Here is a 26,250-nt window from a genome sequence, read left to right on the forward strand (position 1 = left end):
CCCCCGGGGCAAGCCACCTGCCAGAATGTGGCAGGCAGCCTGGAGGAGGTCAGTGGGGGGTGGGGGTGAGGGGCATCAGCAACCCCAGCCCCTCCTTAGCAGGCAGCATGGGAGACAGGTCAGGGAGCAGGCACCCAAGTTCCAGGTCAGACGCAGACTTTAATTCTCCAGGATTTTGGTTCACTTCTCCAGCAGCTAATAGAAAAAGGCCTTGCCTTTCAGGGGACAGAGTAGGGACAAAAACAAGATCTTGAAGTGAGAATTCAAAGTACTTTACCAGAGTCCAGGGCTGTCCCGTCAATAAAGACCTTTTTTCATTCTTTAAAATTTATTCACTTAATCTTCTGAGAGAACCAGACAAAATGATAGACAGGAAGCCCTAACAGGGTTTCACGCTTCAGCCAGCCTAGATTATGGGCACATATGTGACCAAGCATGTACAGGGAGGCCCTGGGATATGAACCTAGGACCTTACCATGAGGGTCCAGTTGCATTACCACTGTGCCTCCTCTGGCTCCAGTGAAGACTTTTCTCATTACCAAGTACCACAGGGGGGCTCACTGAGGGGGTGACATTTACTCAGATCCTGACTAGGGGCGCAGCAAAGGCTGAGTCTGAATAGATCCTTTTCCTGCCTAGAAAGAGCGTCACAGGGAGCGACGGCAGATACAGGTGCTTGGAGAGGAGCCTATGCTATATGACAGTGAGGGGCAAAGGGGGTCCCTGTCACACAAGGGAAGAGACAGCTGGGGTGTGCTGGCTGGAGACCTGGCCTTTGTTATGGGTTCTGAGTTTGAATTCTAGCTCACCTCTCACTAGCACTGTGACTTCAGACAAATCACCCTTATCTTCGTCCCTGTCCCTTATCAATCAAATGGGATAAAACCCCCCATCCTTATGAGGCTATTGTGACCATTCTTTTATTTCTCATCTACTGAACACCTATTTGGGAGGGGCAGAAATGTAAAAGACTAAGTTCTTGCCTTCAAGGAACTCAGTCTTGTGCGATACTGGTCTTCTGCATTACCTGACAAATACATCAACGAACATGAAGTAACTCAACCTAGTGAGGAGCCCGGAATGTGGGACGTGGTTAGTAAATAAGGAGTAGTTGACTCTGAAAAAAGCTCCAAAAATCATAAGGTTCTTTCAGATTGGGGTGGTCAGGAAAAATCTGTGATGGGAGAGGAGACATCTGACTGGGGCCATCAAAGACAGGAAGGGTTTGACAGGAGGGTCTGGGCAGAGCCCTGGGAGCAGTAAGCAAGGCTGAGCAGACCCTGGCCAGATACAGGGTTTCCTGGGGGTGGGGTGGTCCTCTCTCTCTGGGCTGCCTCTTCCCAGCGGAGAGCTCGTGCATAACTGGGGAGTGTAAGTTTCATTGCAATATTAAGCTAAAATTCTAAAACCAGGAAGGACAGCCCCCAGGGCCAGAGTGCTAACACCGCTCAAAGCCACAAGGAAGAGAAGAGCAGCTTCTGAGCAGTTCACAGCTCAGATCCACTGGTCCTTGTGCTCAAATCCGGTCTCCTGTCAGGGCTCGCTAGCCCCCGACAGCCCAGGGGCACCAGTGGAGGAGGAGGATCCCTTCTTCAAGGTCCCCGTGAACAAGCTGGCAGCGGCCGTCTCCAACTTCGGCTATGACCTGTACCGCGTGAAATCCAGCATGAACCCCACTGCCAACGTGCTCATGTCTCCACTCAGTGTGGCCACGGCACTCTCCGCCCTTTCGCTGGGTAAGTGCTCAGATCAGAGCGCCCGGGACAGACCTGCAGGGCCCCATCCTGCGTCTCAGACAGGCTGGCCCCAGGGGAGTTGCTACATATGCAGGATCACCTACTGACCCCGTGACTTCAACACTCATTTATTCATTCTTTGTTTTTGTTTTTTTCCTTTAAAGATTTTTTACCATAGGGAACGAGTGCTTGCTGGAGAGAGACAGAGAGGGGAAAGTGAGAAATCTCTGCTGTAATCTCTTCTCCTCTACCCTCCTCTTAGGACTTTGGGCACACATGCACACACACTTGTGTTTTTCAGGCCGTCAGGTCTACAAGTCAAACCGTGGAGTTGGCCGTGTAGGTTCCAGTGCCTTAACCACCATGTCAGCTGCTGGCCCCCATTCATTCTTTCTTCTCTCTCTCTCTCTCTCTTTTTTTTTTTTTTTTTAAGGCTTTTGTCATAGGGCGCATGTGCTCACGAGAGAGAGACAGTGAGAGGGAAGGTGAGAAATTACTTCCCAGGGGATTTAGGCACACCACAATCCCTTCTCCATCCTCCTCTTGGGATTTTGAGCATGTGGGCAGAAAAGTTGCCAGGTCTGGGATTCGAACCACAGTTGGCCATGTGGAAGTCAAATGCCTTCACCACCATGCCATCTGCTGGACCCCTTATTCATTCTTCAAATGAACTTCTGCTGTGTGCCAGCCACTGACCTAGGGTTTGGGGACAGAACCGCCTTCAAGGAGACATGGACTTATCCGGCTGGGGTCACAGCTGAATTCACAGGGAAAGCAGGTGTCTTAGTCTATTTTGCTGTTGCTGACAGAAATCCCTAAGATTGGATGAACTTAAGAGAACAGAGGTTTAGTTGCAGAACTCACGATTCTGGTGGCTGTAAAGTCCAAAATTGCAGGCCTACAGCATGGCCAGCAGAGATGTAGACAATGGCAGGCACGTGCAGAGAGTGGGCAAGCTGTGGGCAGCTCTCTCTCATTTATAGCAGGCAACTCTCACGAGACCTAACTGTTTCTCGTGAGCTCTCGAACTCACTGGATCTTGTGAGACATCACTAATCTATTCCCGAATGTTGCATCCTTGATGTAATCACCACAAACCAGTCACCGCCCCCAAGGCCTCATCTTCCCCCAACACCAAATTCTAAAACATAAAACTCTGGGGGACAAACCATTATCCAAACCATAACAGGTAACTACAGAATAGTCTTATGTGCTCTGATGGGGAAAGTACGCCTCATTCCCACTCTTAGGAGATTTCAAAAAGTTCATGGAAAAAAGGAATTAAAGTACACATCCATTTTGGTGCAACACTTTTTGAAATCCATGCATAGTTTTTCATAATATACATTTTGCATGAACTTTTAGAAGATCTCCCTCAGCCCCCTGCTTTTTCTCCCCAGGCCTAATGTCTAGCCCGGTTCAGGAAAATCTCTCAAGAATAGAGTCACTATTTCTTCCACCATCTTCAGATTCCTTACCCACCTAAAACGTCTCCGGTGTTAGCTTACTCAGGCTCTCCGTGGACACAGTATAAGCGTAAAGATTCCCTGTCCTGGGAGAGGACCTGGTTTGGGCCCCAGTGGACAGCTATCAAGGTGCAAATCCTCATCTCTGGCAGGAGCGGAGCAGAGAACAGAATCCGTCATTCACCGGGCTCTCTACTACGACTTGATCAGCAACCCAGACATCCACAGCACCTACAAGGAACTCCTTGCTGCTGTCACGGCCCCCCAGAAGAACCTCAAGAGCGCTTCCCGGATCACCTTTGAGAGGAGTGAGTCATTTTTCTAGCCTGGGCTGCCTGAGGAGCTCAGGGTTCCTCTATGCTCCAGGCTGGGGGTTTCTTCGGAAATCGCAGATCATGTACGCTCAGGCCAGGCCTGGCACTGGTGGGCAAGAAACGGCCCTGTGAGCCCTAGGAGGATCAGAAAGAGGAAGTAGGCTGCAGAAGGCAGCAGGAGGGTGCAGGGAGGATGGTAACTAAGAGAAACAGCCATGAGTGAAATCTGTTGTTCCCTGAATAGTTTCTGGGGAAGCGAGCAGGAGTCCTGGCAAGTCCCAGGCAGACCCTGGGCAGGAGGTCGGGGCCCGCTGCGTGCTAGAGCAGGACCTAAGCCTAGCGCGCGCACTCTCAAAGACACAGTGCTGGTTTAGCTCTCACACACTAACCTCTGCTCCATTTCCTCCCAGAGTTGCGGATAAAATCCAGCTTTGTTGCTCCACTGGAAAAGTCTTATGGGACCAGGCCCAGAATCCTGACTGGCAACGCTCGCATAGATCTTCAGGAGATGAACAACTGGGTACAGGCCCAGATGAAAGGGAAAATTGCCAGGTCCACGAGGGAGGTGCCCAGTGACGTCAGCATTCTCCTTCTCGGTGTGGCTTACTTCAAGGGTGAGGGCTTCTCCATTTCTCTCTTGGCCAAGGGTGGGTAGCAGGTGTCAGAGGGGGCTGGGAAAGGAGAGAAATCAGAGACCTCATCCCACATGAACCCAGTGGCAAAGCCCGTGGTGGATCTGACAACTCATGTGCCTGAAGCGTATCTGCTTGTCATATGATCTAAGGCAAAGTGCGAGTGTCTACAAAACATGCACACAGCCAACACGCTTGTGGAGAAAGGAGGACAGAGAGGAAAAAGGAATAGACATTGGCGGGCTCGTCACGTTTGGTTTCTAGCTTTTGAGCTAGACAAGGTTTAAATCCCAACTCTGCCTTTGCTAGTTCCATAACCCTCGTGGGCCTACCTTCTCACCTTCACTGTGAGGATCACACAGCTCCTTCACACACACCTGGCGTGCGCGGTGTCTCATTCTCACAGGCCTCGTGCTGGCCCTGGGGTACAGCGGGTGCCCGGTAAACTGTCGGTAGTTAGCCAGTGCCATTCTTTTCCTAGGCTGAGGTGTGTGCTCAGAGATCATGCCACAGGCCTCATGTGAGACCAGCCCCATTCATAAGGCCTTGGGTGAGGACGGAAGGCCTCCTTCCCCTTAAAATCATCTCTGAGGTAGCGGCAAGAAGAGACCCCCCTTGGCTCTTAGAGAAAAGCTCAGGGGCTTCCTACTTCAAGCCTGGCTCTCCAGGGAGTGAAAGAGCAGTTATTATAGCCCCAGTACATCAAAGTCCTCATTAAACAAAGGAGCCTGGTCACCCGCTTACTTTGGGAGCCTTGGCGAGTCACATGACACGGTGGGGGTTCTGGGCTTTTGCAGCTATGAGGGGTGAGCAGATAGATGCTCTCGGAAGTGCCTTCCAGCACTGACCCGCTTTGATTCTGTCCCCGAGACCCCACTGCAGAAGTGTATGTAGTTGACTTTTCTCCCAGGCTATCGTGGAACTTGCAGGATCTAGAGAGGAAGATCATCAATAGCAATTTCTTTCTGAGTTTGCTTGCGGAAGGTATTCAGGATCCTGGAAATACTGGGGCCCAAAGCGCGTAGGTTGAGGCAGAGCTGTTCCCTGATGTGTCAGAGCCTCTGGCAACTAAGAGTCCTTCGGCTGATCATTTTCAACAACATACACTGGAGTCATAGCCTGGTCCCCCTTTCTGGTCTCCTGGGGCTCAGGACACTCTGTTCATTTTATTCCAGGGCAGTGGGTAACCAAGTTTGACTCCAGAAAGACTTCCCTGCAGGACTTTCACCTGGATGAGGAAAGGACCGTGCAGGTCCCCATGATGTCAGACCCTAAAGCTATGCTACGTTATGGCTTGGATTCCGACCTCAGCTGCAAGGTCTGTAGGGGTAGGGTGGGTGGGGGAGGATGGAGAGCCAGTGTAGTGGGCGTAGAATGACCTTTGGGATCCGACAGCTGTCTAAATGTTGCCTGCTGTGAGACTTTAAGCAAGTCAACAACTTCTCTGAGACTTCCTTCTTAAAACCGGGTTGGGGGGTGTTATGAAAACGTTTTCTCTCAGGGCTTGCTGTGAAGATTAAGGTACTGTAAGGTACTCCCCAAGAGGGATGGCCACACCACAACCCTTTCTCCTCCCTTCTCTTAGGATTTTGGTCATGCACGCACACGTGCCCAGCATGATTTTCAAGTCGCTGGGTTCAGGACTTGAACAGTGGTCGTCCATGTGGGAATCCAGAGCCTTAACCACAATGCCACCTGCTGGCACCAAGAGCCTACTTTCTGAAAGAACATGAGAAGAAGATGGGCTCCCAGAAAGCAGTAACCCACAGGGACAATTGCTAAATAGATTCAGGGTTGGGGAAACATAGGGCCAGGGCCCCACCACAGAAGACAGCAAAGCACGGGAACCAGCAGTTAGCGTAATGGCTATGTTGCTGGACTCCCATGTAGTCGACCGCGGTGCACGTCCTGGACCCAGTGGCTTAGAACTCACACCAGGCGCGTGTGCGTGCATGCCCAAGATCCCGAGAGGAGAACGGATTGCAGAGTGACCATCCCCCCTGGGGGGTGATTTCTTGCTTTCTGTCTCTATGTCTCTATGTCTGTCTGGCGAGCGCACGTGCCCTATAGCGAAAAAACCTCTCCAAAAAAAAAAAAAAAGAAGACAGCTACCTCTAGGCTCCCAGGCCCCAAAGGACTAACCCACGTGCTTCCTCTCTGCCATTTCAGATTGCCCAGCTGCCCTTGACTGGGAGCATGAGTATCATCTTCTTCCTGCCCCTGAAAGCAACCCAGAACTTGACCATGATAGAAGAGAGCCTCACGTCTGAGTTCATTCATGACATAGACCGAGAACTGAAGACTGTCCAGGCAGTCCTGACCATCCCCAAACTGAAGCTGAGTTACGAAGGCGAAGTTACCAAGTCTCTGCAGGAGCTAAGTATGTGTGTGAGACCCCTTTGCTCTTGGGGGTGGGGGTGGCTGACTTCCACCTTGAGACTTCCACCTTGCTACACAGAACTCAAAGGCTCCATGGCTTTGCACATAGGCCCTGGATGGTCCCTCAACTCTAACAGTTGCCAGAGGGGATAACTGACCTGCCTTCCTCATCAGACCTCTTCCTTAGCCACACGAGCATACCTCCTGCAACAGGAGCTCAGAACAATGGTTCTCAAAGCAGGTTTTGACCTGGTTTCTAACCTTAACCTCACTCGCTGTGTGCTGTTGGGCAAGTCACTTCATTCTCTATAGTCTCAGAGCTCTACATACCTCACAGAAGGCCAAAAGTAGTGGTTCACTCTCTGCTTGCTTGCGACTATAACTTCCCTTGGGGTGCTGGGTAAGGCAGGTTTTTTTTTTTTTTTTTCAGAGGTTTTTGCTATAGGGCGCATGTGCTCGCCAGACAGAGAGAGACAGAGAGACAGAAAGCGAGAAATCACCCCCCAGGGGGGATGGCCACGCCACGATCACTTCTCCTCTATTCTCCTCTCGGGATCTTGGGCACGCACGCACATGCGCCCAGCGAGTTTTAATCCACCGGTTCTGGGACACGAACCGCAGTCGACTACATGGGAGTCCAGTGACATAGCTATTATGCCAACTGCTGGTCCTGTAAGGCAGGGTTTTAATGGCAATCTTTCTCAATCTCTGCAGAGCTGCAATCCTTGTTTGATTCACCAGACTTCAGCAAGATCACTGGGAAAAGCATAAAGCTTACTCATGTGGAACACCGGGCTGGCTTCGAGTGGAATGAGGATGGGGCAGCAACGACCCCCAGCCCAGGGCTCCAGCCTGCCCACCTCACCTTCCCCCTAGATTATCACCTTAACCAACCTTTCATCTTTGTGTTGAGGGACACAGACACAGGGGCGCTTCTCTTCATCGGCAAAATCCTAGACCCCAGGGGCACTTAATGTTCCAGTTCAGTGTTCCAAGAAGAAAAATCCCAGAGGGATGGCAGGTTATCTTACATGAAGGCTCCCCCTGTAACTTCAGTGTGTACTTTACAATAAAAGAGCTTTATCCTTAGCTTTTGTTACTTTGTTCCTCCTTCTATTTTGAGCTGTTCCCTTTAGGAATTTGCAGGTCCTGTTCTTGAAGTTTGGTTCTCTCTAAACTCGGCAGAGGGTTACCATTCGTAAGAACTTGTACTTACCTGTGCTGTATAATACGGGGACTGCTTTTCTGCTCTGCAGTGCTACATACCAGAACCATTCATTGTAACCCCCCAGGGTATTTCCTGCCCCCACAATCAGGGAAGCATGCTCTAAAATAAACCAGACTGTAGGTTTTATGAAATCTCAGGTATTCCCCAGCTGAGTTCATGTTACATGTGACAATGAAGATATGTTACATGGACAGATAAAGAGGTCATTTATAACTTTGGAGAATCATTATCTTCTAAAGTGTTTAAAGAAAGTTCTTCAGTACACATAAAATAGGATCTGATATGTAGAAACTGTAAAATATTCTTTCTAAGGAAGTATGCCTATTTTACGAAGTATAACAGAGCCTTTTTTAGGAATATGAAACATGCCAAGTGTTTGGAATAGACTAACTATAGAATTGTCCTAAAAAGAAATTCTTAAAGTTTTTCTCCTTGAAAAGGCTTTCCTGAGTTGGTCCCATAGCCTTATGGTTAAGAGAGCCCATATAACCAAACACAATATAACCAAATCCTGGCCCTGGCACCTTGAGGAAAACATGCTGGGGTCCATGTGTATGTCCCAAATCTCGACAGGATGGAGAAATGAGCAGAAGGGACTGTGGTGTGACCATACCCCTGGGGGGGTGCTCTGTTTGTCTCTGGTAAGTGCACACATCCTCTGCCAGTTAAAAAGAAAAAAGAAGGGGTCAGCAGGTGGGGTGGTGGTTAATGTGCTAGACTCCTACATGGCCAACCGTGGTTCGAGTCTCAGACCTGGTGGACCTGGTGGCTTGAAAATCACACTGGGTGCGTGTGCGTGTGTGCCCAAAATCCCAGGAGGAGAATGGAGAAGGGATCGTGGCAAGGCTATCTCCCCTAGGGGGTGACTTCTCACTTTCCTTCTCGCTGTCTCCCTCTGTCTCTCTAGCAAGCACATGCATCCTACAGTAAAAACCTGAAAGAAAAAAAAGAAAGAAAGAAAGAAAAAACTACCAAAAAATCTTACTGGCCACTGCTGTGCCACAATGGGTTATTAGAAAGGAGGTGAAATGAAATTCTGCCAGCCCTTCATTCAACAAATATTTGAATGCTAACTATATTCCAAACACTCAGCTTCCTGAAGAGCTACTGCCAGGCAGCTTCCAGGCTATTCATCTCCCGACTGTAATGCCCCGGCAACCAATGGGCACTTCTTGGGCATGGGCAGAGTGGGCAAGCTTTCAAAGGCAGTATGGACCTGTGGACCTGACCTCTTTTCCCACCAGCTCCTCTGGGCGCGAGTACTGATTGAGCAACCATGGTTCAGACTCAGAGAATCTTGTAGCTCCTGGTCAGGACAGGGTCCGGACTACTGCTATACGTCCTGGTGCGAGGGCACAGTCATCCCTGCCTCTGTCTCTTGAGTTCAAAACCACAAGCAGCAATGTCCACACCCTTGGTATTTTCTGCTTTCCCAGTGCTCATGTAATCTGTATTTCCTTGCCAACTTGAGGAGATCTAACAGAAGCAAGCAGTCTCTTTTCAGGCTTGCTAACAGAAGAACTCAAAAAGCAGGCATGTGTCTTAGAAAGTCATCGTTACAAGTTTGATTTTATTAGTATTTGGTCACTGAGACTGTGGAGAATATACAAGGAAAGCTAGAGAATAAAATGAATTTAGAAAATAAATTTAGTGTTATCATCCCAGGAAGAAACTGTTCAACAATAAAACAGCCCTGTATTTACAAGGGGCTCAACATGTTTATGGAAAACACATATTGTGAAAAGGTAATGCATGGGGGGGGCAGCAGGTAGCATGGTGGCTGGGGCGCAGGACTCCCACATGGGTGACCACAGTTTGAGTCCTGGACCTAGTGGCTTGCTTTCTCACTTTCTCTCCCTCTGGTGAGCACATGTGTCCTATAGAAAATTAGAAATTAATTAATTAATTAAAAATAATTATTAGAAAAAGAAAAATTATTATTCTGTAATTTTATTAATTATTATTTTAAAATTTGCTATAGGGCATGTGCTCTCCAGAGAGAGGCAGAGACAGAGAGGTCGCGAGGGAGAAACTATAAAGCAAGTGGCCAGGTTCAGGGCTCAGATCACCATTGGCCATGTGGGTGTCCAGAGCCTTAACCACCATGCCAGCTACTGGCCCCCTTAAAATTATTTTTGCACCAAAATGATCCTATACTCTAATTTCTTTTTTTCACGAACTTTTCAAGTACCCTTGTATTTATTCACACTTTTATGAAAGGATAATTTATTTATATATCCCATGAGTGAGAGAGACAGAGATACAGCAGCTTCAACAAGGCCTTGAGGCTGCGATCCACCTCCCAGCCTGCAGCAGCCCCAGCTCCTGGACAAGTACGTGCCCAGTATCCTCAGGGAGGCCTCAGGAGTTGAACCAGGAAACCTCCCCCATAGGACTGCTTTGCAGAACATTGTTTCTGACCACCGCGTCATTATCTGACCCCTTCTCCACCCACAATTTACACTATACCAGTATTTTTTTTTAAAGAACTACTTATTTAATTTTATTATTATTATTATTAAATTTACTATAGGACTTGTACATTCACCAGAGAGAGACAGACAGAGAGGAAGAAGAAAAGAAAGCAAGCCATCAGGTCTGGGATTCAAACTGTGGTCAGCCATGGGGAAGTCCAGCACCTCAATCACCATACCAACTACTGGCCACGATATACTCTATCAGTTTTAGCAAAGGATTTGAGGAAGCCAGAGACCATAAGTAGAATTGTGTTTCTCTAGAGGTGAGGGGGCCTCACTAATTTTGTCTTATTTTATCATCTTTTTTTTTTTTTTTTTTTCTTTTTTTGGAGAGGTTTTTGCTATAGGGTGCGTGCGCTCACCAGACAGAGAGACAGAGAGACAGAAAGCGAGAAATCACCCCCCAGGGGGGATGGCCATGCCGCAATCTCTTCTCCATTCTCCTCTCAGGATCTTGGGCACGCACGCACATGTGCCCGGTGTGAGTTTAAGCCGCCGGGTCCGGGACACAAACCGTGGTTGACTACGTGGGAGTCCAGCGACATAGCCATTATGCTAACTGCTGGTCCCTATAATTGTCTTTCAATTACAATACAACTAAGAGTTTAGGTTCCTACTGGAGAGGTACACAACATTTCATTACCCCTAGAAGCCATAGGAATGTTCCAGGGAAACAGACTGCCATCATTTAGCGAGCTGGAATCTAGCCAGAAGCCCAGGCTGACATCCAGATGCCTGAAGATCAGCTAAGATCCTTTTAAAGGACTTGTACTCTCTAGATACCAGCTTAAAGTCTTTTCTGGGAACTGGGAGTTTTCATTGGAGGGAAGTTAACTATTTCAAGAAGCATTCACCAAAATAGGTGAGTGTCTCTGAGTGCTGCCTTCCGAGTCTTCCCTGCAGTCACATGCTAGAGGCTTGGAACTGTTGGATGTCTTGTCTTTCCTGAGGACAGCTCAGCAGCAAAATAACCTTTTAAATTTAAGTTTTTGCTATAGGGTACATGTGTGCGTGTGCTCTCATTTTTTCTCTCTCTCTCTTTAGAAATCACCCTCCCCCTGGGAGGGTGACACAATCCCTTTTTTCTTTTAAGAATTATTTATTTTTACTTTTATTTATTCATTTATTTATTTAAATTTGACCAGAGAGAGAGACACACACACACACACGCACGGAGAGAGAGAGAGAGAGAGAGAGAGAGAGAGAGAGAGAGAGAAAGAAGCCACCAGGTCCAGGACTCAAACCATGGTTGGCCATGTGGGAGTGTCTAGCACCCTAACCAGCACATCACCTGCTGGTTCCTCCACAATTCCTTTTTTTCCAGTCTCCTCAGGCAAGCACAAAAACGTGCCCAGTATGATTTTTAAGCTTCCAGATCTAGGACTTGATCTGTGCTGTCAGTCACGTCGGAACCAATGTCTTTACCTTTGTGCTGTCTGCTGGTCCGCAAAAGAACCTCTTTAACTCATCTTCCATGGGTTCTTTTCCCAGAAGTCAATGTCCCCTCAGAACCCTATGCTGAAGGCCCCCCAGGGCTGGGCAACAAGTCCAATAAACAGGATTTCATTTTTCGGAGCTCCTGGATCTCATCATTCCAAGGGCCGCAGTGCACCAGCAGGACCTCTTCTGCCCTTTGTATTGTGTTCAGAGCTTCGGGTACTGCACACCTGGGCCAGGGGACGTAAGAGGGGTTAGCTTACTCGTCCGATCAAGCAGACATCAACAGAGCGCCTACTCACGCACTATGAAGAATACAAAGTTGTATAAGATAAGTTGTATAAGATCTGTCCTTAAAGATCTTACAGTCCAGAAGGGTTGAAAATACACTTTCACAAACATACTGCAAGACAGTTTGAAAATAAAGGTATGAAAAATTTTATAAAGACTCCAGAATCCTGAGAAAAATAGGAGACATTTGAGTCTGGTATCTACCCCAAGATTTGTTCAGGGGATTTTATTTTTGGGTAAGCAAACCTACCTGTGACTTAATTCTGCAGTTATTTTCTTTCTCTGACTCAATGGCCTCTGTCTGGCCTATCAGGTCCATCTACCATTTATTTATTTGTATATATTTCTTTTGAATTTTATTTATTAATTCACTTATTTTAATTTGACCAGAGAGAAACGCAAAAAAAGAGAGAGAGAGGGAAAGTGAGAAAGCAAGCCATCAGGTTGGGGACTAGAACCGTGGTTGGCCATGTGGGAGTATCCAGTGCCTTAACGACCACGCCACCTGTTAGTCCCCCATCTACCATTTATAATCTTAGGGTCAAGTTTTATTTTCTCAAACCAATGTACCCCAGCAGCAGTTTTATCAAGGCTGGAGATATTCCATCCAGGAATGCTGCAGTCTAGGCCTTCCAAATCATCTCAGTAGCAAAAGTGGATGAGGCATCCACTTTGAAGGATTTTCTTTGAAATTCTTTCAAATTTTCCTTGAAAATTCTGCAAAGGATTTTCCTTTTAATATTTAAAGTAGGGTTGCTCGACCTTGGCACTACCGACTTCTTGGACTGGAGAACTCTGCTGTGGGGGTGGGAGGGCATCCTGTGCACTGCAGGGGGTTTGGCAGCACCTCTGGACTCCACCCACTGAATGCCAATGGCACCTGCCCTCCTCCCCTTGCAGACAAGTCGCAATCACCAAAAATGTCCCCAGACAGTGCCCAATATCATCTGGGGGCAAAACCATTCCTGGTTGAAAACAACTGCTTTAAAAGGATTATGCAAGCCAGTGAGAGGGCATAGACCCTGAAGTTGAGGATGCCAGGAATAGGAGAGCCTAGGGGGTGTGATTAACCCGAGAGGAATGAGGAGTGCCATGCTGGGGAGGGGGGGCACTGCCTGGCAAGTGTGCTCGGGGAAATTCTCTTCAGATCTAAGAGCTTCCCCCGTATCTCAGGAGGAAATTCTAAAGCTTCAAATTTGTCAGCAAAACAGAAGGCAAGGATCTCTCCTAAAGAGGAAATGAAGACGTTTCAACATGCTTAAAAGCACCACAGAAAAAAGTACATAGACCTCGTAACAGAACAGAATGTGCCCTGGCAAAGTACTAGGAAGAGGAAAGACTGACGTACCCATTGAAAAAGATCTGAGCCAGTTTGAAGAGCTCGTGGCCTATCTCAACACTGGACGGCCCATGGCGAACCTCGACCACTCGGAGACTTTTCTGGAGGTGGGTAGCTGACTTTTGCCACTCCCCTGTGAGGAAAGAAAAACCATGTTCCAGGGACCAGGTGGATCTGATGGATCCAGATCCCACATAGCCACCTCCTGTTTTAATCCTGGCCCCGGTGGCTTCAAAAACGCACCAAGTATGTGAGCATGGGTGCCCCAAATCCCAACAGGATGGACAAAGGGAGAAGGGGTCATGGTGAGACCATACCCCACTGGGGGGGGGGTGCTTTTTCCTTCTCCCTCTCTGTCTCTCTCTAGTGACTGAACACATCCTCTGGTGAAAAAAGAGTTACATTCCAAAAAAGAACCATAGTCAACTGTGGATGAGCACTTTGAGAGGCAGGAAAGCTGAATGGAAGGGAGAGCAGCCTCGGCCAACCAAATAAGGCTGGGCCATGACCAAACAGACACACAAGGCAGACCTCCTCACACAGAAAACGAACACACAGGCCATACCTAGGGCAGCGTAGGCCTGGGCCAGGTCGTCCTCGATTTCTCCTACCACGGTGTGTTCTGGTGACAGGAAGTCCTCGGCATCCTGCTGGCACCCCAATAACTGTTGAATAGCTTGCTCTATTGATCCAAAGGAAAAATGCCTCACTATGTTGTTGAGGAAAACCCAGTTCTCGAAATGAGAACCCAGGCCTCAAATCACGTATCAGCCGGGCTGAATACAGGCTGAACCTTGGTCTCCATGGTTAACACCAACCAAAATGCCGGTGGCTGTTCTCTTGTGAGGCCTCCCCACGTTCGCCCTGGGTTTCCAACGTCAGCTTTCCAACACAACTAACTCTGTACTCCACTGATGGCCATTACGTCTCCTAACTCTAAAATACAAGTTAAGGGGACAGTTTTCCCTTTTTTTTTTTTTAAAAAAAGAATTATTTTATTTAACTTTATTTATTTATTTACTTATTTTAATCTGACCAATGAGGAAGAGATCAAGAGAGAGTGAGAGAGCGAGAGAGCGAGAGAGCGAGAAAGCAAGCCACCAGGTCCAGGACGCAAACTACAGCCGGCCATGTGGGAGTCCAGCACCCTTAACCACTCTTAACCTGCCTGCCCCAGGGGACAATTTTCATAAATTAGGGTAAGTAAATACCCAGGATGCCAAGCTCTAAGACAAAGTTTTCAAGAGTAAGGGAGTTACGCAGCTCCTCTGCTGAAAGAGGAGGGGAACTTCGATCTCTTGGGTATACACCCTACTGCTTTCTAGACAAGAATGGCTCTGGGGACCAGCAGTTAGCATAATGGTTACAACACTGGACTCCCATGTAGTCCACCGCGGTTTGAGTCCCGGACCTAGCGACTTAAAACTCACTCCAGGCACCTGTGTGTGGGTGCCCAAGATCCCAAGAGGAGAATGGAGGAGAAGGGATTGTGGTGTGGCCATCCCCGCTGCAGTTTTCCCTTTTTTTTTAAAAAAAAAGAATTATTTTATTTAACTTTATTTATTTATTTACTTATTTTAATCTGACCAATGAGGAAGAGATCAAGAGAGAGTGAGAGAGCGAGAGAGCGAGAGAGCGAGAAAGCAAGCCACCAGGTCCAGGACGCAAACTACAGCCGGCCATGTGGGAGTCCAGCACCCTTAACCACTCTTAACCTGCCTGCCCCAGGGGACAATTTTCATAAATTAGGGTAAGTAAATACCCAGGATGCCAAGCTCTAAGACAAAGTTTTCAAGAGTAAGGGAGTTACGCAGCTCCTCTGCTGAAAGAGGAGGGGAACTTCGATCTCTTGGGTATACACCCTACTGCTTTCTAGACAAGAATGGCTCTGGGGACCAGCAGTTAGCATAATGGTTACAACACTGGACTCCCATGTAGTCCACCGCGGTTTGAGTCCCGGACCTAGCGACTTAAAACTCACTCCAGGCACCTGTGTGTGGGTGCCCAAGATCCCAAGAGGAGAATGGAGGAGAAGGGATTGTGGTGTGGCCATCCCCGCTGGGGGGGGTTTCTCGCTTTCTGTCTCTCTGTCTTCTGGCAAGCGCACAAGCCCTACAGCAAAAATTTCTCTTTAAAAAAAAAGAAGAGAATGGCTCTGATGAAGTAGAACAACCATTCTAGGAAGTTAGGTCACTAGGCCTTGGAATTAAAATAAATGACAATGAACTTCTGGAATTGCACAAAACTCCTGGATGCCAGAGATAGCCCTTCAGTCGTCAGGGGTACTTTAACTTAGACATCTGACGCATAAGGAAACAAGAGCCTAAATCATTTCAAGGACACCTCAGGAACTGAGCTGCTGAGGCTTTGGTCTCACTGGGCTATGTAGCCATCTTGTGGCTGGCTTGGGGATAATTAAATGCAGTTCTTCAATCATTACTGAGTGTCCTGACATCCAAGGTGACAGAATGAATAAAAAGGAAGGGGCAGGAGGATCAAAGGAGGGAGCGAGTCTCACCTAGTTTACCATTTCTGAGAAGTTTCCGGGCCACCCCAACCTGCCGCTGAAGGCCTTGCAGGCGAGAGACGAGGTGATCCCTGCTGGTACGTTCTGTACAGGACCTGCTGCCACAGCTCAGCATGTCGTCTCCCTGTGGAAGTCAGCTTTGTCTTTATTCCCATCCCGGAGTTGGTGAGCAACACTGTATGTGCTTTCATTATAGGATCATGCCATACTTCCTGACCCTATGGGGAAAAGAAGCTCTTGCAATATTAGGTCCTGACCGAAGTCTGACTGAATTTGATGTGACAGAAGTAATTCTAATGAAAGCAGTAGCTGATCACACCTAGAGATTTAATTTTTGGAATAGAACTGACATGGTTCTGCAATTTCTTTCCACCTTAATAGCCCCCTCATTTTTAAAGAAAGTGTATTTATTTCTTCTATAAGTAAGAGAGACAGAGTGAGGGAAAGAGGGACAGCAATCAAAAGTGCTAGGTGAGGCCTCCCCACATTTGACCTTGGGCTTTCAGCTTCGGTTTTCCACTACAACCTGGTCTGCATTTTACTCATGGTTCCCTTAGTAAGTACACCGTATCCTCTGTCTTCTTCTCTCACATGTGCAAGTGTGCACGCACACCCTGTGGCCTTCAAAAGACAGAAAACCTCGGGAACCAGCAGTTAGTGTAATGGCTATGTCGCTGAACTCCCACATAGTCGACTGCGGTTTGCGTCCCGGACCCGGTGGCTTAAAACTCATGCCGGGGGAACCAGCAGTTAGCGTAATGGCTATGTCGCTAGACTCCCACGTAGTAGACCGCGGTTCGTGTCCCAGACCCGGTGGCTTAAATCTCACGCCGGGCGCGTGTGCGTGCGTGCCCAAGATCCCGAGAGGAGAATGGAGGAGAAGGGATTGTGGCGTGACTATCCTCCCTGGGGGGTGATTTCTCGCATTCTGTCTCTATGTCTGTCTGGCGAGCGCACGCACCCTATAGTAAAAACCTCTCCAAAAAAAAAAAAAAGACAGAAAACCTCTTGGGTGCTGTGTTTTGGATGCCACTATCTGTGCCCTCACTTGGCAACAGCAACCAGAGGGTCCTGAGGCTCCTCTCTCAACCGCCCTCGGTCAGTGCCCTGTAGCTGATTGCGGGCGATTGTTGGCTCAGATGTACCACAATCCTCTGGCCTGAAGGGCTGGAGGAAAACCATGTGGCTCTGATCTCCCTCAGCTATAGCATCAGACCAATGAAGCACAGCGAAGCTTTTGGTGTTGCTGGAGTGGTACATGCTTTTATCCTCCTGGGCAGGGAGGGCAGGAGGCTGGAGCTGCTGGCAGCCATCTTGACACCACCAGAAGGAAGTCTGTGAGGATGGGATGGGGCTAACAGACGAAATGCAGTAGAGACGGAGATGGAAAACTGGGTCCTGGCAACATTATTCAAGCACCTGGATCCAGTTGTATCTGAGTTAGTCCTTACTCTGGGACTTTTCTTCTTCTTCTTCTTCTTCTTTTTTTTGGAGAGGTTTTTGCTATAGGGCACGTGCACTCGCCAGAGAGACAGAGAGACAGGTCCTCTTGGGACCTTGGTGACGCACGCACACGCGCCTGGAGTGAGTTTAAGCCACTGGGTCTGGACTCAAACAGTGGTCAATTACATGGGAGTCCAGCAACATAGCCATTAGGCCAATTCCTCCATTCTCCTCTTGGGACCTTGGTGACGCACGCACATGCGCCTGGAGTGAGTTTAAGCCACTGGGTCTGGACTCAAACTGTGGTCAATTACATGGGAGTCCAGCAACATAGCCATTAGGCCAATTGCTGGTCCCAAGGGACTTTTCAATGACTTACTTGAGCAAATAAATTTCCAGTCTTTCTTTTTTCTCCCTTAAGCTGGTAGAGATGGGATTTTCTGTCACTTATAAGAGAAGCATTACTAAACCCACCCTTTCCCTGGTCCCCGTGGAGCAGAAATCAATGTGCGTGGATGGCTGGCTAAGACGGCAGTGATGTTTCTTATTGCTCTCGGATCCTATAAGCCCCGATGGCTTCCTCCTAGTGATTTACGGCCTCTGGGCTCACTAACTGACCACTGGGAAAAGTAGGGAAGAGAAGAGAGAAGAGAGGTTTACCTGCATGAGCGCTCTGCAGCTGTGACAACGGAACGCTTCCCACCTGGGCCTTGCAGCCGTCCCGTGCTGCTCTGCTTCGCAAGCTGGACAGTGGCAGTCAAAGAAATACTGAGACCTCAGCTTCCGTCGTCTTTCAGCAACACCCATGCGGCTCTCGTGAGGCCCTGGAGACAGAGCACCCTCACCCAATGTTTGAAGCAAGAGAGAAGCAAACACTATTAAACACCATCAGCGTAGCAGAGTCTGGATGATTATTCGCCCTGGGACGGGTAACCTCTACGCAAACATTTGTGGCCCTAGATACTGAAGCAGCTGAGTTGCTGGGACAGGAAGGAAAAGAGGCCGAGCAGTTGTTCCTAGTCCATTTTCAGAATGGGAAGTTTATAGGAATTAAACACCAAGAGGCATGATGGCCGAGTTACAATAGGGCCCTAGGAAGGTCTTTTCATTTGGCCTAGGGATGCATGGCCTCTTCCAGGAAACAAACACTGGACAGGTAAAGGCACCTGCCCAGTGGCTCACTCCTTACCACCCTGTCCTTTGCTGCTGAGAAGGCAGGACAGTGGTGAGGAGGGATGACTCACCATAGCAGTGGAGGATCTCTGCCCCTTTTCCAATCCGCTGGGATGCGCGAACGGTGGCCACGGTGCTCCTGAAGGACACACTGGTGTTGGGGCTGCAGGAGTGATTCAGGAGGCTGACGACAGGGAAGATGCCTGTGGCAAGGCGTACCTGCCTGCTGTCAGTGACAATGTTTCCTTTAGACCCTGAAAGCATGAGGGAAAAATGTGTCAGGACATTAGTCCTGGCCTCACCGTCCACTCCTCAGAGGCTGAGCTGGGAGGCTGGGCCTGGAGCCCGTCTGAGTCTCAGCTCCACAGCCAGGTCCAGCATCAGTTAGATGCAGCATGACTCAGCAAACCCTGGTCTCCACGAGGCCAAGCGAACCAACACATGAAAAATCCACTGGAGGACCAGCAGTTAGTGTAATGGCTATGTCGCTGGACTCCCATGTAGTCGACTGCAGTTCGCGTCCTGAACCTGATGGCTTAAAACTCACACCAGGTGCATATGCATGCATGCTCAAGATCCCGAGAGGAGAACGGAGGAGAAGGGATTGCAGCGTGGCCATCCCCCCTGGGGAGTGATTTCTTGCTTTCTGTCTCTCTGTCTCTGTCTGTCTGGTGAGTGCACGCACCCTATAGCGAAAACCTCTCAAAAAAAAGAGAAAAATCCAAAATCCACTGGAATCCTGGAACCTAATCATCGTGTCTCTCTACCACAGAAAATCTAAAAATTAGAATTTAGGGGAAAAAAAGAGAATTTGAAAACCCAATTATTGGTAGGTAGGGAGCTTTCTAGACAGACAGTCTCACAATGTTCATGAACACACAGAACCAGAGTAACTGCTGAGGTTACTTCCCCAAAGACTTTGTAGTCAATGTGCTTCTGTTCAACTGGCTTTTGGTTGGCTTATAGAACAAATTGACTGGAGTGAAACACACACACACAGAGAGAGAGAGAGAGAGAGAGAGAGAGAGGGAAGGTGAGAAAGCAAGTCACCAGGTCTGGGACTAGAACCATGGTTGGCCATGTGGGAGTGTCTAGCACCTTAACCATCACGCCACCTGCTGGTCCCCCACAAATGATTTTTATTCAAGACAGTTTTATGTCCCAAACAATCTCTCTCTCTTCTAATGCCAGAGAGTGTGTGTGCATACTTGTGCATGCAAGAGGGAAAGACAGAGAGACAGAGAAAGCACTCCTAATGGGGCCTGGACATGCTGCAGTTCTTATTCTTCCAGTTCTCCACCCTGGCCGGACCTTAGGCACACATGCATGTGCGTTCTCTATCCGTTCTTCAAGCCACTGGGACTGAAATCCTGGTCAGCCATGTGGGATCCAGCCTCCTCTGTGCAGTGCTTAACCACTGTACTATGGAACTAGGCCTAGCAATTTCTTTAAAACACAATTAACCAGTAGCTGAACTACATGGTTGAAAATGAGAAAAGGGGAAGGAAAAAGGCCTATTAACAGGGAGGCTTTTTTTTTTTTTTTGGGGGGGAGGTTTTTTTCTATAGGGTGCATGCACTCACCAGGAAGACAGAGACAGAGAGAGACGGAAAGCGAGAAATCACCCGCCAGGTGGGATGGCCACGCTGCAATCCCTTCTCCTCTGTTCTCCTCTCGGGATCTTGGGCACACATGCACACACGCCCGGCGTGAGTTTAAGCCACTGGGTCCAGGACTCAAACCGTGGTCGACTACGTGGGAGTCCAGTGACATAGCCATTATGCTAACTGCTGGTCCCAGTGAAGCTGTTTCTATACCAAAGTTCAGATGTGAGTTCCTCGCACTCCCATGTAGGCCTATCTGCTCTTATTTTAGACACAGTTCTTTTTTAAAAAAATATTTATTTAATTCCATTTGTTATTGTAATAATTATTTATTTTTTATTATCATTGTTTTTCAATTTGTCCAGACAGAGTGAAAGTGAGAGAGAGAAAGTGAGAAAGCAAGACACGAAGTATGGGACTTGAACTGTGGTTGGCCATGTGTGAGTCCAGCATCATTAGCCACTACACCACTTGCCAGCCCCATTATTATTTTTTAAAATTTGACCAGACAGAGAGAGAAAGATAAAGCGAGGGAGAGAAAGGAAAAGTGAGAAAGCAAGCCACCAGGTCTGAGACTTGAACCACGGTCTGCTATGTGGGAATTCAGCGCCTTTATCCACCACGCCACCTGCCGGCTGTGACACAGGTTTTTTTTGTTTGTTTGTTTCTTCTTTCAGGTTTAATTCACTTTATTTTTCTTGTATCAAAACCCTATGTTGTGGCCACAGCTGGAGCCTGGGTCCTCTGCACGGAGACTCTGGTGTGGGTCTTGATGAGATGGTCGGCGAATTCCAGATAAGAAGACTTGGTGAACATAGTCTCTTTCCAGAGGTTGGGGGTCAGATATCTCTAAGTCTTGGAGATGGCATCAAAGGTGGCCTTGGTGAAGTTACCCAGGTGGCAGTGCAGCCTGAGCTGAGGTGTAGCAGTCGTCAATGCCAGCCATCAGCAGCAGCTTCTTGGATACAGGGGCCAAGATGATGCCAGTGCCTCTGAGGGTAGGAATGAGGTACACCAGCAGAGCCACAGCGGCTGGCCACCTAGTGAGGGACAGTGTGGGGCTTGCCAGTCTTGTTATACCTGTAGCCTCTCTGCAGGGGGGTGACGGAAAGGTTGGCCAGGATGATGGCCCCTCTTATAGCAGTGGCCACCCCCTGGGAGCACTTCACAGCCAAACCAGTGTGGCCATTGTAGTCCACAGTGGCTACAAACGCCTTGAATCTGGTCCACTGGCCAGTGTGAGTCTGCTTCTGTACAGGCATGATCTTCAAAACTTCATCCTTGGGACCAACAGACGGCGTCATGGTTACGTTGCTGGACTCCCATGTAGTTGACCGCGGTTCGAGTCCTGGACCCAGTGGCTTAAAACTCAGGTCAGGCACATGTGCATGTGTGCCCAAGATCTGGAGAGGAGACTGAAAGAGAAGGGATTGCAATGTGGCCATCCCCCTGGGGGTGATTTCTCGCTCTCTGTCTCACTAGTGAGCAAATATGCCCTATAGCAAAATCCTCTCTTAAAGAACAAACAAACAAACAAAAACATCTCATCCTTGAGAGAGGCCCCCAGGAAAAAGTTGATAAGACTTTTTTCTCAGACTCTTTGATGGACATGGAGAAGAGAGAGATCTCCTCCAGGGACTTGATCTTCATGTCTTTGACCAGACAGCCCAGTTTAGTGACCAGGATCCACTCCTTGTCCTCGGCCTTGCTTCCACCAGCTCCACGGCCTTGGTTCCGGCCCCAGCTCTGGCCCTGGCCCTGGCCCCAGTCCCGGCCCTGACCATAGGGGCCACGGCCGAACGGTCCATGAAGACTCTGTGGCCTATCTCAGGGCACCTGGGGCCTCCGGTGTCTGACACTGTACCAGCGTCACCTGTCATTTGGTGTTTTCTTGGAGAAGAACTTAGACACAGTTCTCACTGGGCTGGTTATTCAGTTCCTCACGCCTCAGCGATCTAGAAGCAGAGAACTAACAAGGCAAGGCTATATGAGGCAGGTTTTCCCGACAATGACAAAACAGACAGGTGGCAGAGTGGAAGAAGAGGAAGAAAACACATAAAAATAACAGCCGTAGGACCAACAACGCTATTCCCACTCAAGTTTTACTACACTTGTAACGTTTTACTTAAGCAGAGGATCCTGGACAGACAGCACACCTGCGCGGGCCTTCGGAATAGCCACGTGCAGCCCAGGAGGGTGTACTGTGCAGATAACCTTGGCCATCCAGGAAAGCTTAAACCATGTTCAGCTGGCTCCATTTAATTATGAGGAAAATCATGTTTCCCACAAACTGCCTGAACTTTGAAAGCTACGGAAAATCATGCAGTGATGTGGTCTCACTGCGTGTATGTCAGGAATCTCAATACGCCATCCCCCAGAGACATGAGTAGAAAGTACGAATGCAATGAGTAACTATCACGAAGCATCATGTGAAAATGTTCTATGAAATAGGAAACAGTTAAGAATAGGAATAATGTCTCTCTGCAAACAGTTCTATTATCTGTTGCTAAGGAGGTCAAGAATAGAATGAGTAAATACAATGTGCAGGGAATCCAAATGACTCGATTTTAGCTAATAATTCTATAAAGTGTATTAAACCCTTTCATCAGAGCTTCTCCTAAGTGCTTAACCGATGTGAGTTTCCTCTCCTTTCCCCCTTGTCCAATGCCAACCTTCTGGAACATGTGCTAATGAGCAGTGAAAATGCTAAGAGGTAGGCAGCTTTAAGGAGCAGTACAGGGCACGAACGATTTGTAGTCTGAATAATCAGCTGCTGCATAATTAAAAGTTGACTTGCATTCCCAACTACTGATAACTGGCAATCTATATTAGAACAGTTGCTAAAATTTTCCCAGGAAAAAGATGATCAAAATACAGTGAGTAATGTCAGCTTCGTGAATTATTTATAGACTATCCTTTAACAAAAGTCAGGCCCAGGAACCGAGTGGGGTATTTCTGTCAGGGTTGACTATCTCTCTAATTATTTCCAAAAAGTTAAGTATCGATTTCAAAAAATTACTCAGTATTTTACATTAGTCATCCATTAGTAAAGATAATAGAAAGTGAGAATATATATGTACCTTAGCAACCAAATTTAATATGTGACATTTTGTATTTAAAAAAAAAAAAAAGAGTGATTCTTTACCAAAGTGTACCTCATTAATATCCCTAGTGCGTTTAAAATGGGATTCAAGTAAAGAAAAAAAGATTTATTCACAATACTTCTAGAACATATCTGTTCTGGTATATGGCTTTTTTTTTTTTTTTTTTTTTAAGACAGATGTTTGTTATAGGATGGGTGCACTCGCCAGAGAGACAGAAAGTGAGAAATCACCCCCCAGGGAGGATGGTCACACTGCAATCCTTTCTCCTCCATTCTCCTGTGGGATTTCTGGGCATGCATACACACACGCCCCGCATGAGTTTTTAAAGCCCTTGGGCCTGGGACTTGAACTGCAGTAGACCATGTGGGAGTTCAGCTATGTAACATTACACCACCTGCTGGCCCCCCGGTATATGTTTCACAAAATGAGAAATTAGTGTGTATGTCAAGTCAAATCACCAGAAACCCAAATTAAAGGCAGACACTTTGGCTGTTGAAGAGAGAAAGCACAGGGCAATGGAATCATCTGCCGTTACAAAGACCCTGATAAGCCTGGTGAAGTATGAATCAGACACAACGTGAAAGCACCATTTCCACGGAGAGACTCACGCACAGCCAGGTCTAGAATATCCTCAGTGGTCGGTTCTTTCCCTTGAGATAAGCATGGAGAGAGGTTTCTGAGGAATTCTGATTAAATAAGACTTACGCAAAGATAATAACATACATTTTTATAGGTTTTTGTCAAAGTCTATCCTAGTTAACACTTTAATCCTTCCTCTGTGCTACTAATGAAACAGCTGCTAATGAAATTCAATGAGAACACTAAATTGGGAGGTGTTGGAACCCCAAAGAAATAATAAAAAGGGATATAACAAGATTAGAAATATGAGCAGGCTAAAACAAAATTAGATTGAATTAAAAAATGAAAGTGAACATTGCTGGTGGGCGTGTAACTGGTATAACTTTCCTGGAGGGTAACATGTACAAGTACCTTAAAAATGTTCATATAAAAAATGTTCTTATCATTTATTTTTATTATTAAAAACCAATTAAAAGTACAAAAGGGATATGTGGTAGTAAAAAAAAATCGAAACAGTGAAAATTACAGAAGAAGCAAAAGTCATCTATAATTCTGTCAGGCAGGTATAATGCTTTGGTGTATTTTCTTGCAGTCTTTTTTCTATGACATTTTCAACGTATTTGGCAAAATGGTGTATGGAGTGATTTGAAAGTTGTTTCTCTAACATATTACGGTCATTTCTGTATACCCCAACCTTAAATGCTTATTTATTTAAAAAAAAAAATTTATTTATTAGGACCAGCAGATGATGTAATGGCTATGTCACTGGACTCCCATGTAGTCAACCGTGGTTCGAGTCTTGGACCCAGTGGCTTAAACTCACACCAGGCGTGTGTGTGTGTGTGTGTGTGTGTGTGCCCAAGATCCTGAGAGGACAATAGAGGAGAAGGGATTGCGGCGTGGCCATCCCCCCAGGGGGGTGATTTCTTGCTTTCTGTCTCTCTGTCTGTCTCTTTCTGGCGAGCATATGCATCCTATAGCAAAAAAACTCTCAAAAAAGAAAAAAAGAAAGTGAGAGTGGTCGAGCTTCTCTGATTCACTGTCATCTTTCTCCACTCTTCTGGGGAAAAATAAAGGCCTAAAAAGGACTTACTGACTTTCTAGGCCTGGAGCAAACACTGCTTAATATTTTTCAGTTCTTAATTGAATGAAAATCCCACAGAGGGGAACCCTCTCCTCACAAACAGGAAATCTACATTATTGGTAAGCGTATTATTCTTTGTATCCAGTCTCAGGAAGTGCTATCTCCTCATCTGTATAGGCTAAACCACACAGCAGACCCTGAAGTGGACTGCTTCCACACTAAATCCCACCCCAGTATGGACACCCAAAAAGCCATAGAATTTTCTACTGGGAGAAACTGGTTAGACCAAAGCCTTTCAGACACTAAAATAGAAGTAAAGACATTCTAAAAGATGCATCTTGAGCTGGCCCCAAGTTAAGGAGCTTCATATAAATAACATATTTTATAAGGTATAAATTAGCACACACCAAGTATAGATCCCTGGATAAAGACACCTGTTATGGACTGCAAAAATGTCCACGATCTCCTCTCATACCTGTATAAATACAATGTAACTTTGCAATGTGACTTTACAGCTTTATTAATAGGTAATGCTTATTTCTTCTCCCCTACATCCTGTTCTGGACATTTCTCCTGCTTAAACTACTGAGTATTAGCAGTGGTCCAAGAAAGTAGTTCTGTTTTGAGACTTGTCCTTTCATGCTGGCCTTTAGAACCCGTCGACTGCCAGAGGGGGAAGCCTAGGCTCATCTACTGGAAGATGGGACAAAGCTATGAGAAGCTCCAATGATCCCAGTGGTCTTGGCCTTCTGTCAACCCACACAATCAGAACTAAATAAAACTGGAGGCTATTTAAGGCACTCATTTGGGGGGAGATTGATCAATCATCATAAATGCCAAATAGCCAACCATGGCGGCACAGGGGTAACACAGAGCTCTGCAAAGCTGAAGCAATGTGGGAAGGTCCCAGGTTCATGGACTCATGTGCCCTTGACCTTGGCTGGCTGAAGCTGTAGGTAGGATCACTAAGTGAAAGCTGTTAACTGTGTCTTCTTTCTCTCTCTCTCCCTTGATGATTAAAAACAACAACAGCAACAAAAACAATAACAACAAAAAACCAACTAACACATAACTTACACAGTTCACTTGACATTTTCAACGTATTTGGCAATATGGTGTATGGAGTGATTTGAAAGTTGTTTCTCTAACATATTACGGTCATTTCTGTATACCCCAACCTTAAATGCTTATTTATTTAAAAAAAAAAATTTATTTATTAGGACCAGCAGATGATGTAATGGCTATGTCACTGGACTCCCATGTAGTCAACCGTGGTTCGAGTCTTGGACCCAGTGGCTTAAACTCACACCAGGCGTGTGTGTGTGTGTGTGTGTGTGTGTGTGCCCAAGATCCTGAGAGGACAATAGAGGAGAAGGGATTGCGGCGTGGCCATCCCCCCAGGGGGGTGATTTCTTGCTTTCTGTCTCTCTGTCTGTC

The 26,250-nt window shown here is 47.2% G+C and overlaps 2 protein-coding genes and 1 pseudogene across 2 annotated transcripts in view; 1 reads left to right on the forward strand and 2 right to left on the reverse strand.

Annotated features, from left to right (window-relative positions):
* Positions 1-7,616, forward strand: part of SERPINF1 (serpin family F member 1) — a 13,448-nt gene extending 5,832 nt beyond the window's left edge. The window contains exons 3-8 of the mRNA XM_006167553.3: positions 1,538-1,736; positions 3,355-3,510; positions 3,927-4,130; positions 5,324-5,466; positions 6,318-6,528; positions 7,242-7,616. Coding sequence (XP_006167615.1) covers positions 1,538-1,736; positions 3,355-3,510; positions 3,927-4,130; positions 5,324-5,466; positions 6,318-6,528; positions 7,242-7,501 — 1,173 coding nt within the window. The 3' untranslated portion in view covers positions 7,502-7,616. The remainder of the gene's footprint in view (positions 1-1,537; positions 1,737-3,354; positions 3,511-3,926; positions 4,131-5,323; positions 5,467-6,317; positions 6,529-7,241) is intronic.
* A 3,935-nt stretch (positions 7,617-11,551) lies between these two features.
* SMYD4 (SET and MYND domain containing 4) overlaps positions 11,552-26,250 on the reverse strand; it is a 68,218-nt gene continuing 53,519 nt past the window's right edge. Inside the window, exons 6-11 of the mRNA XM_006167554.3 lie at positions 18,514-18,696; positions 17,930-18,093; positions 15,818-15,950; positions 13,865-13,981; positions 13,309-13,432; positions 11,552-11,899 (exon numbers count right to left, since the gene is read on the reverse strand). Of these exons, the coding sequence (XP_006167616.1) occupies positions 11,746-11,899; positions 13,309-13,432; positions 13,865-13,981; positions 15,818-15,950; positions 17,930-18,093; positions 18,514-18,696 (875 nt within the window). The 3' untranslated portion in view covers positions 11,552-11,745. The remainder of the gene's footprint in view (positions 11,900-13,308; positions 13,433-13,864; positions 13,982-15,817; positions 15,951-17,929; positions 18,094-18,513; positions 18,697-26,250) is intronic.
* LOC106733763 (40S ribosomal protein S2 pseudogene) lies at positions 20,732-22,730 on the reverse strand (annotated as a pseudogene).

The sequence above is a fragment of the Tupaia chinensis genome, unplaced genomic scaffold, assembly GCF_000334495.1.
Source record: "Tupaia chinensis unplaced genomic scaffold, TupChi_1.0 Scaffold144899_1, whole genome shotgun sequence".
NCBI lineage: Eukaryota > Metazoa > Chordata > Mammalia > Scandentia > Tupaiidae > Tupaia > Tupaia belangeri.